Raw genomic sequence first — 11635 nt, 5'->3', positions numbered from 1 at the left:
GGGGGGGGGGGAGCAGAGGTATTTAAGCGCGCTAAAGGTAAAAGCAAGTAGAAGCAGTAAGGGAACAGGATAGTGTACTAGAGAGAGTTCTTAAGAGAGGGTTTAAGACGAAAAATAGAGGGCACAAAAGAGTGCAAAGAAAGAGAGCACAAGAGATGGGATGATGAGAGACAATTACTAAAGCAAAAAGGATCTATTTCAAATAGAGCAACTTGAATTTTCAAATTTACTTCACTTCTTTTGCAGAGTCAATATTTAGAATTCTCCTTCTTCATAATTGTTAAACCTCGAGATTTTTCCAATTTAACAGCCGTGGAACTGGTATAACTTCTCTAATATGATGATAAACTTTAAAGTACATATAGTGCTGAACAGTAAACTTCAATTCTATTTCCTAAAGTTAACCTACAATTAAGTATGCACTGCACACTGCGCACTGCTAACTCCCACACTATGAACCGACTTGTTCTTTTGATGATCTCCTCTCCCCTTCCAGGGGCGCAACTAGACATTCAGCTAGGTGGGGAGGGGCAAATGGCATCTATCTAGCTCGCAGCGCGATTTTTTTTTTGTCCCCTAAACATTTCTACGGAGTTGCAAGAAACATGTGTATTATACTCAACCATGAAAAAACTACCTTAACAATTCAGGATATTTTTTGGAAAAATTTTATATTTGCGGGCATTCATTAAGTTTGGAGAAAATTTGTGTCGGAAAAGTCTTAAACTTTAGATCAGAGTTTGGAGGGGCTTTTTCAGTTAGGTCAATTTTATGTATGGGAAATCTTAAATCTGTATTTTGGGGTCAATTTTTTTATTTAAGGGCATTTTTATGCTATAAATATATATATATAGGGGCATTTTTTTAAACTAAGGGTTTATTGTAAAACTTCAAAATTTTTGCAAAACTTCAAAAAATTTTGAGTATTATCTAAATAAAATATTTTTAGATAGGGCTATAACTTTTAAAGTTGGTTGAATTTATAAAACATTTGGGTATAAATAAAATTAAATTTTGGTGCAAATTAAAAATATTTGGTGGCATTCTAAAAAAAACAAGGGTTACAAATGTTGAATAAAGGGGCAAATTTAAGTCTGGTGGGGCAATTTGAATAAGAATGTGTAAGTGTAATTTAAAAAATCTAAATTTGGAGGCATTTTAAAAAAAGGAAGGAAATTAAAAAGAATTTGAGTTTAAATTGAAAAAATGTTATAATTGAATTTGAGTTTGTTTAAAGAGTGTAGATTTTAAAAAAAATTAATGCGGGGGTAAGCTTTTTTAAGGGGGTGGCATCCCCCTTAATCAGGCTAGGAGGGGCCTGGCTTTATTCCCCTTTTAGTTGCGCGCCTGCCTCTGGCCGAACACCCTGCATTATTCCATTTGTTAAAAATACCAATCATTTTTTCGATGTATAATTTAAATAAATTGAGACTTTAATAATAGTTCTGAACTTGTTGCAAACACCGCTACTTTTCTTATTAAGACTTTGTAATTGAGTTGTATACATAGTTTCTGTATGGAATTGATTTATACACATAGTTTCTGTATGGAATTGATTTATACACATAGTTTCTGTATGGAATTGATTTATACACATAGTGAGTGTAATTGAGTTATACACATAGTGAGTGTAATTGGGTTATACACACAGTGAATGGTAAATTTTACTCTTGTAGCAGAGCCCGCAAGAATTACATTGACAATTCCATTTGCATTAGATGTGCCAATTTTAGAAAACTTTGCTGCTACTAGTGATTTTGACCGTTTTCAATTGATCAAATATTTTTTTCAGGTTTGTTTGGAGTAATCTGGAAACTAGGATAGAATAAAATTTCCACGGAGAGATCAAGATTACCCAGGCCCCCTTGGGGGCCAAGGTTGGACCACTTGGTATCAAGACGGGGTTGCAAGGGGATCCACAAACCTGGTTTACGGTAACTAGAACTCACTAGCACCAGCAGTATGGCGGCTTCAAGCAGATATGGAATCTCACTCAAGCAACTCAGGGAGCTCATGGAGCACAGGGGGATGGAAGGAGTCCAACGGGTAGGTTTAAATCTAAATTTAGAGATAATACCAATTCGATAGTTCGGTATGTACCAGCTATTACGTTTATTGTTTAATGTATATTTATAAATTTCTTAACACGTTACAATAAATAATTAGACTTATTGAGTTAAAGAGTTAAAATGCAAAACGTCTAATTGTTGGATAAGAATGGAAATTTTTGAAGTTGTTAAATTATCTTTTTGAGAGTGGGAAACTAAGCTGACTGAAACGGAAAAGTCACCGAAAACATTTTAAGTTTGTTGTGTAGTTATGATTAATTCGGATTAATTTCGCAATAAAATTATTAGTGGTAATTTTTCTATTGTGAAATTATGACATACAGTGTGAATATTTACAAACTAATGCAAGCAGTGAGCGTAATATCTAAGGTAACAATTTAAGTTAAAAACATGATTTCTTTTTTAAATCAACCCTTTAATGAAAGTGTTACATAAAAAACCTGTTACATGTCCGATTTACTACTTGCATCTGAGCTTGAGAAAAGGGAAAAATCTTCCGATTTTCTTCCTTGTTTCTCCTTCATAAATTCGCTAGTCATGTTTATGGATAAACTTCAATTGAAATTTATCAATTTTTTAGATAAACAAAGATATTTCCGTCATTTTTGCCGAGACAAATTATTAAAGAGTACAGTTTTGAATTGTGTATTTAACTCTTATACTAGAAATCACATTGAATTTCGATGAAAGTCCCTTTAAGGTCTCCATGTATAATTTTGGTTTCAACAGATTTATTGGACAATGGACATAGACATAAACGTTTATGTGATGATAATGATTTTAAGGTATCTGAGTTCGGCGGAGTTCACGAGATAGCCAGGAAACTTAACACCTCGGAGCAAACTGGGTTGCCAGGGGATAACTCCGATCTTGAGCATAGACGGGACTACTTCGGATCCAACACAATACCACCCAAACCTGCTAAAACATTTCTCGCGGTAATACTGATTTGTAAAGTTGCTAAATATTTTACTTTTTAAACTTTACCTCTTCAATGGTCAAGCATACTTCTAACAAGCATTTCTTATATTTACGAATGAAAAATATTTAGTTGGTTTGGGAAGCTTTGCAGGACGTTACACTTATCATACTACAAATTGCAGCGGCGGTTTCTCTCGCTCTCTCTTTTTACAAACCCCCCAAGAATGAAGACGACCCTGGTGAGAAAATATCAGTTATACTAACATTTAATTTTTATTCAAACTCAAGTTTGATTACACAGCATCAATTTTTTTTTTATCGGGCTTATTATTTCAACCTTTAGACCGTACAAATACAAGTGTTACTGTTTGAAGATATGAAAGTTTTATAACTTAATTCTTATTGTTTGATTAGCTGTAAATACGTTTCTCATTATGCGTTTTTATCGTTGAGATGACGTATACTTCAACATTTGATGTGTTTATTTAAGCCAGAACTACATTTTTTCAGATAAACATACAGTAGCCCTGAGATGGAATTTAAAGAAAGAATTTAAACCATAGACCATAGATGTTTCAAACTATTAATTCTGAGGCTGAATTTAAAGAATTTGAGCCGCGGCTTAAATTTGAAACGCGGCTCAAATATGGTTGTTTACTTTTAAAATTGTATTCAATGTTTTAAGATGTAAGCCGGCGCTCAATTAAAACCTGTTTTTGGCGGATTTGAGACGTGCCACAAATTCATTAAATTCGGACTCTGATATATCAAATAATCAAAGTTTACAATATCAAAGGTTTACACTATCAGAGATGGAATTTAAAGAATTTGAGCCGCGGTTTAAATCTGTCAAAACCCGGTTTAAATTAAGCGCCGGCTTAAATCTTGAAACATTTGATACTATTTTAAGTGGAACCAACCATATTTAAGCCACGGCTTAAATTTAAACCGCCGCTCAAATTCTTTAAATTCGGCCACTGTACAATTTTCGATAGAAGGTTCCTATACTTTTAGTAGTAAAGCAAATTTTAGACCGCACAACCCCCACAACCCTAGCTTAATCCTGAATTTAGATTACTTACCGACGTTTATTAGCATGTCTAAATACTGACAGCTTACCTTGTTATATGAATATTATAATGAACAATTCATATTTCAAGCTGAAGAGGAAAACCATGCAGACTGGATTGAGGGACTTGCAATTCTACTTGCAGTTGTCATCGTCGTACTTGTTACTGCCTTTAATGACTGGAGCAAAGAAAAACAATTTCGTGGGTTACAAGTAAGGTTTTATAATTTATATTATTATTATTAAAGTTTATTTCGTATACAATATGTTAGGTAAAAAGATTCTACAAACTCTAATGATTCTTGAAGTTACTTTTTCTTTCCATTCTAAGGAAAGTGCCAATGGCAATTTTTCTTGTTAGTTCTTGAGTTCCGTATTTTAATCTTAAAATTAATTCCGAGTTATCTTGAACAAATATGTAAATGTGACATGTGAAGTCTTCAGACAATTATCACAGGGATTTTGATTTTGTAGTTCTTATAAACCTAACATTTAATTACAGGATAGGATTGAGGGAGAACAAACCTTTTCTGTGATAAGGAACTCATCAGCTGTTCAAGTTCAAGTTGGAGAACTAGTAGTCGGGGATATAATTCTAGTAAGCTTCATGTTTAAATCAAAAATATTCCTTAAATTTGACAAATTTTCACTAATTTGAAAGAAAGAAAGAAACCAGATGAAAATTGTCATAGGCAAAAGTTTTAAAATGATTAAAAATAAAAAGAGTAAATCACTCGCCACAAACTCTATACCTTTTTAATACCTATATTTTGCCAACCTGAGTCTAAAACTAGTTTTAGAGATAGTTAAAACCTTGAAATTTTTAGCTTTGAATATTATTTTGATTCAGCAGAATTCTTATTTTTAAATATCAAAGTTGCAAAGATATAGAGATTAGAAATTTAAAGATTGTGGTAAGTGTAACAAGAACTATGACATGGTGTGTGCAGACGTGTAAGCACCCTGTTTAATTGCATCGACCATCATATATTTTATTTAATACAAATTGTAAAAAAAACGTTAAAAAATAGATTTTGGTAAGTAATTAGTTCTTATGCGTTTTTTGCAAGAAAAAGTTTGATTTGTTTTTTAGAGTAAAAAATCATCTAAAATAATAGGAATCAGGAATTTTCTTAAATACTATTATAATTGCTTAGGTTAAATACGGAGACTTGCTACCTGCCGACGGTCTAGTTATTCAGAGCAATGATCTAAAAGTAAGTAAAAATAATTTTGAGTTGTAGAATATTTTATAAGGATTTCAATCATTAATTTCTTGTACAAAAAAGTAAAACTTTTATTTTCTTGGAATAAAAAAATTATGGTCGCGTGAAACCAATTCTAATGGAAACATTTAACTTAGATCAGGGGGGTGGCCTAGTACTGGAGAGGTGTTAAATTTTTATTTTTAGGTTGATGAGAGTAGTTTAACAGGGGAGTCGGACCAAGTAAAGAAAGGTGTGTCTTGTGATCCCATGGTTCTCTCCGGAACCCATGTTATGGAAGGAAGTGGGAAGGTTCTGGTTTCTGCTGTGGGAGTCAACTCACAGGTAAACGAGCAGGGACAGTCCTTTATTCTTGGATGTATTTTAATCATCTAGGAACAGAAATATAGCTTAAATCGTTATCTCCGATGTTGCCTAATTTATTGTATTTACAATTCACACAAAAAAGCAAATAAACTGTATTCTTTCTTTATTTACTAAAAGTATGTTTTAATTTTTTTATCTTTAAAAAAACCGAAAACTTGAATTTTGATTTAAATAAGTTTATATCACAATTAAATAACTATTAATTTCTCAATACAATAGTACGAGTGGGACAAATTTCGTGAAGAAAAAAAACTGTCATAAACTAAAATTATTTTAAGTTCAAATGTATTAGAACAGGTTGGGATCTCCAATTTCATTTTTATCTATGAGACTGTGAACCTCTGACAGACATGGATTTATTATTCCGGCCTCGGTGGACATAAAGATCCCATATTCACAAATATCAATACATCTTTTCCCCCGGAAACTTGGAGATATTCGAATATATTCTAATTCAGGGGAAGGAAGACGAATTTAAAATATAAATAGGCTTAAATTGTCCTCATGGACTTTCCTGGGGTTAAGTGAATTAATAAAAAAAAATTGGGCCTTCTCGGTTTAGCCGTTTTGACGTTTATTGGTTAAAACCCTACAGAATAACCGCTAGTAAACCCTAGTATATATAATACTAGCTTTGTGCCCTTTTATAGAAACCATTTTATTATTTAATATAAGTTACTTTTGAAAGTCGTGATTTCCTCGTGATAAAGAACTATACAAAATATATTAATACAATCTAAGGATCTTACCTTAACTAATTTACAGTTCCCAGCCACCATGTCAGCTCTGCAGTAACTTTAATGTCTGATTTGATTGTAAAAAAAATTTCTGCAGAGAACAAAATTGTTTAATCTAAAATATCTCGAGTTAATACAAAATCTGGAGGTTGTAGATTGTATTATTAATAATATCCAATAATTCTACACAACCTTAAGATTTGTTAGTTACCCTAATTACAGGGGAAGAAAGTTCCAAACTGTGCTTATGTTCCAAACCTGACACTGAGTGTCAGGTTTGGGCAGAATAATATGATCAACGTTGTAGTAACTCTCCCTGTCTCGAGTTCAAATATCAAATAAAGAAAGTATTTCCAACATATTATTAAGCACAACGAGAACTACAGATAACACTATTTACTACTTTTCTAAAATTAAAATTGTGAGCAGTCGAATTCAAGGTTTTCCATTTTCTCACACTTCACGAATTCAAATCTTAGACGCGTTTTGGAACATAAAAACCATCTTACGTAACAATCCATATAAACCATCTTACGTAACAATCCATATAAATCATCTTACGTAACAATCCATAATTTGATAATGTTCAACAATTCAGAACAAAACTCACTTTCATAATTTACAGAATAGCACGAATCACTGAAAATATTTTTATCAAATTATTCTAAACTTTGTTTCCACGTTATAGTTTTAAGTACGGAGAGTGCAGATGATTTCAAGTTTCCTGAATTTTTAATATTAAATTTCCCGCATTTTTTTGTTCAATTTAATTGTAAGAAATCAAAAAGTTAACTAAATAAGTTTTAAGTCGTCATATTTTTAAATATCAGAACATAATAATGCATTATTTACATTTTTATTGTTTCATTATTTAAATTCTATTGTATGCGAAAAACTTGTTTTGTTACCAAATTGTGTAAATGCTTGAAAATATCATTGATTTAAATCTGTAAAATGTCTAAAAATCGCGACATGTTCCAAAACGTGGTTTGCGCCGAAAATTTGCATTTGCTTCAAAAAATATTATATGTTCTAAAATGAAATCAATTATCATAAAAAATTGAAATTTATTTACTTGTAAGGGTTTGGTACCTAAATTTTTGTTTTCAAAATGTAGCCTTAACTAGTATGCAGACAGTTTTTACTTATCGACTTAAATTGACTATTATAAACAAATAAAAAAGATAACTTTTCTCATTTGGCTCAAACCTGACACTGTGTCAGATCTGGGCCAAATGACGGTTTGTAACTTTCTTCCCCTGAATTATGAGTTTATATTTAACGGCATATTATGGTTCAGGCTGGGATTATATTTACTCTCCTTGGAGCAGCTGCAGACGAGGTCGAAGAGGAAGAGAAAAAGAAGAAGAAGCTTGGTTCGTGTTATTTTATAATAAAAAAAAAGTTTCCACTGAATTACATTTGAATACATATTCTGACGTCTGTCCTAACTTAGGCGTGTATTTGATCGTGTGCCCCATGTATAATAAATATTAATGGAAAAGGGGGATGTAATCAAACGAATTGGGTTGATTTAAATGTAATCACATTTCTTCCCTGGAAATATTTTTTATCTTGAAATTCTTTTATTTTGAATTCATTTTTGAAAATAATAATACTGATCTTTAGATGAACTTACTTTTAGATAAGAAGAGTAAAGGTCGAGATCCTAATCAAAATAATGCTAACCAATTGGGGAATTCAAGTGAGTAAGAGACACTATTTTTATCGTTATCCAATCTTCATTTTATTTTCCTATATATTCCATCCACTTTTCTTATTTTTTATGTTAACAATATTATTTTTTTTTGTTATTTTATATTCTTTTGTTCTACCCTTTGAACTTAGATTTAGCACTATAATTTTCCTTCTTTTATTTGATGAATGCCTGGCCAACCCTGAAGAAACCATTGATGTGCAGAGTATTTCATTTAATATATTATATCATATCTATTTAGTTTCATAGAAAAGTAATTAGCATAATTATTACCTTCCATGTTAACGATTTAACTTTGTATTTGTTTTTGGTTTACATCATGTAATTTGTACAATGCACATTGTGCACAATTACATCAAACTGATATATTTCCCTCGCTACTTTTCATTCTTTAATTAAGCATAAATAAATAAAAAAACATTTTCTTGCGATTACTAAGACTGTAGATTAATTTTTTATTTCAGTTGTGTCTTTTCCTCTCATATTTCTTTAATTTTCTTGTTTTAGATAAAAAATACATGAATAAATTTGAATATTTCCAGTAAAATGCAACCCAAAATTTATATGCAATTTGTGGGGTTTTTTTATCTGAAAATAAATTAATTAAAATTTTGTTGTAGTTGATATCGAGGAAGGGGTTGGAAACTCTCATCCATCACACGCTGCCGAGTCAGGTGGAGGGGGTGGAGGAGAAGTTGAAGGAGAGAAATCAGTCCTTCAGGCTAAGCTTACCAATCTGGCGATTCAAATCGGATACGGCGGGATGGCTGTATCTCTTGTTACCGTTATTATTCTCTCTATCAGATTCTCAGTAGATGAGTTTGTGTATAAGGTAAGGTTTACTAATCAAAACTTCAAGTAGATACCTATATCCCGAGAGGATTATGCTTTCATAATTGATATTTCAGGAAGCTGTTTGGAGCATGTATTACATCAATTTCTACGTCAAGTTTATTATTATTGGTGTTACCGTGTTGGTAGTAGCTGTCCCTGAAGGATTACCCCTGGCGGTCACTTTATCGCTAGCTTACAGCGTCAAGAAAATGATGGCAGACAACAACTTGGTTAGACATCTAGATGCCTGTGAAACCATGGGTATGTGTATATACGCCATTTTTTTATCCTCCTAGATTTTTCCTTGAAGTGTCTGTAGACGTTATTTCAAGTGACACTTTTTGTAGATTGCCATGTCCGATTCACAACGTTATACTTTAAATCTGAACAATAATCACATAAAATAAATATTTGTATTTTCAAAACGAGGCAGAATGTTCGTTTTTTTTCGGCCAATATGTGAAGGTATTTGTAGGGAGTACTGATTCTACACTCCAGTTTCCCGGTTTAGTTGGTAATTAAGCAATTTTTAAGGAGAAACACACTGATTTCTCTGCCGTCGTCGATTATCTGTCAAAGGTTTAAAGGGTATATCGGACATGACACTCGATAATGGAAGGTCACTTGAAATTACGTTGGAATAAATGTTTATATAATTCACTGTAACCCACCATAGATCTAAATAATAAATGTTTCTGTTGTATCTAAGACATTTTTTTGTAGGAAATGCAACTACTATATGCTCCGACAAAACAGGAACTCTAACCACTAACAGGATGACCGTTGTTCAAGCATTCATCTGCGATCAACATTTTAAGGTAGGATTGAATGTTGAATATTGTATTTATGTACTAAACAAAGAGGATTTCTTTGAAAAATTACTTTCAATTTATTTCACCTTTATATAAATATTCTGTTCCTTAATAGAAACTAAACGAGTTTTTGGTTTAAGAATATTAATTTGACAATTAAAACTATAGACTTGATTGTTTATTTTTATTATATATAGTTTTTTACTTTCTAACCAAAAGATGAAATGATACTAAACCCTTAAGTAAATGTTTATTTCATAACCTTAAACTTTTTTAATCATAGCACATGGATTTATATTCACAACGGCTTCATCAAGTATATTTTCCCGTTTAGTCCCCTTAGTATCTACAATATTTACTGTGCGTGCTGAAAATGTTTGTGAAAAAAAAACAATAAGATTGGACAGTTTTTCAATTTTATTGATTAAACATGTTCATAACTAAGGTTTCTATTACTATTACTCTCTCACTTACTCGCTCATTCATTCACTTAATCACTCATCCTGTTTCCTTTTTTCATCCCTCAACATTACTCTTTTTTTTAACTTCGCTCACTGACATCATTGACTGTGCTTATATTCACTCAAGTTTTGTTCTGACTGAATCCATTTTAAGCTTTTCTTTCTATTGTAGCCGGACCGGAACTCTCTACCTAAGCTCCGAGATCTCCCACCTCAAGTTGGTGTGATCATCACCCAGGGAGTGGCAATCAACTCTTCATATTCCTCTGATGTCAAGGTAAAGTTAATGCATTGTCTTGTATTGTGTTTTTTTGTGTTTTCGTATATTAGTGCTATCATATCTGTAATGCATTAAATGTAAGATATACAGCAAGCTCAGAGAGGGGGGTGTATATTGTTCAGAATTTGTCCAGTTTAGTTTTTTTTTTGGGGGGGGGGGGAGCAGATAGGTTGAAAAAGATATTTTGAGGGTCATTTTCGTCCTTTTTTTTACAAAACATGATTGGGATTAGGAGATGGTTGGTTTTTGTATTTATTTCATGTTTTAACTTCATTAGACTGTATATATAATGTTTGTGTCTCTTATATTTATTATTGGGGGTGTAAAGTATGCTTCTAAAATTAATCTAGGTTAATACGAAATAAATTTTATAATACAAATTCGTTCTTTAAAAAACTTCTTTTTCATCAATTTCTGATATCGTTTTTATTTTTTTTTGGTTCTAATACAATTTTTTTATCCTATAAGTTTTACAAAATGTAAGATAAAAGATAAGAATAATAGTCATGAATCAATTCCTAGNGGGGGGGTGTAGTCATATCTTAGAAACTATTTTATGGAAATATAAAAAGTGGATTGAAAAATTATATTAACATTTAGTTGGTATCTGTTTGCCTCAATGGCTTGAGAAAGACGATTCATATTCATTCCTCTAATTCCTCACCAGATGATCAAATATAAAAATTCTTGTTTACCCCTGTTATCCCGAGGAATCGCACATTTTAATAGTACAAATATTTCTATCATGAGGGAAAACACAAGTGTTTAAAATATCTGGCAAAATTTGAATGCTAGAAACAGAACAATAGCTCTTTAAGAAAACTTAATGGCAAAATCAATAAATTTTATGGACATATTTGAAAATATGATTAGTATTACAGTATAAAAAACTTACATTTGTCACATAGTTTCAGTACCATTTGGAGTATTCATTATTAAGTTCAATCTTGCAGTATTCATTGTTATTAAGTGCGATTTGTTCTTATCACGCAAATACATTGTAATCAATTAGTGACATCCCGATACTATGAAATGGCATGCTTACAGAATAGGCGGTGCTGATTACTGCTTATTGTAGGATATATTTTTTAAATGTTATCACATTTTTTTCAGCATATTTTTAAATGTTTAAAGAGAACTTAG

The 11635-nt window shown here is 31.7% G+C and overlaps 1 protein-coding gene across 7 annotated transcripts in view; it reads left to right on the top strand.

The window, feature by feature from the left end:
* The window catches only part of LOC111705625 (plasma membrane calcium-transporting ATPase 1), a 34768-nt gene that overhangs the window by 14547 nt on the left and 8586 nt on the right, over positions 1-11635 (top strand). For all 7 annotated transcript variants that reach the window (XM_023478231.1, XM_023478228.1, XM_023478230.1 and 4 more), the window contains 13 exons: positions 1793-2046; positions 2855-3007; positions 3121-3229; positions 4151-4272; positions 4562-4657; positions 5217-5276; positions 5472-5609; positions 7689-7764; positions 8034-8093; positions 8726-8937; positions 9014-9200; positions 9663-9757; positions 10385-10489. In XM_023478231.1, coding sequence (XP_023333999.1) covers positions 1963-2046; positions 2855-3007; positions 3121-3229; positions 4151-4272; positions 4562-4657; positions 5217-5276; positions 5472-5609; positions 7689-7764; positions 8034-8093; positions 8726-8937; positions 9014-9200; positions 9663-9757; positions 10385-10489 — 1497 coding nt within the window. In that variant the 5' untranslated portion in view covers positions 1793-1962. The remainder of the gene's footprint in view (positions 1-1792; positions 2047-2854; positions 3008-3120; positions 3230-4150; positions 4273-4561; positions 4658-5216; positions 5277-5471; positions 5610-7688; positions 7765-8033; positions 8094-8725; positions 8938-9013; positions 9201-9662; positions 9758-10384; positions 10490-11635) is intronic.

Source organism: Eurytemora carolleeae, unplaced genomic scaffold, assembly GCF_000591075.1.
Source record: "Eurytemora carolleeae unplaced genomic scaffold, Eaff_2.0 scaffold291, whole genome shotgun sequence".
In the NCBI taxonomy this organism is placed as follows: domain Eukaryota; kingdom Metazoa; phylum Arthropoda; class Copepoda; order Calanoida; family Temoridae; genus Eurytemora; species Eurytemora carolleeae.
Note: the sequence above shows the minus strand (reverse complement) of the source record. Positions and strands in the feature narration are given on the sequence as shown.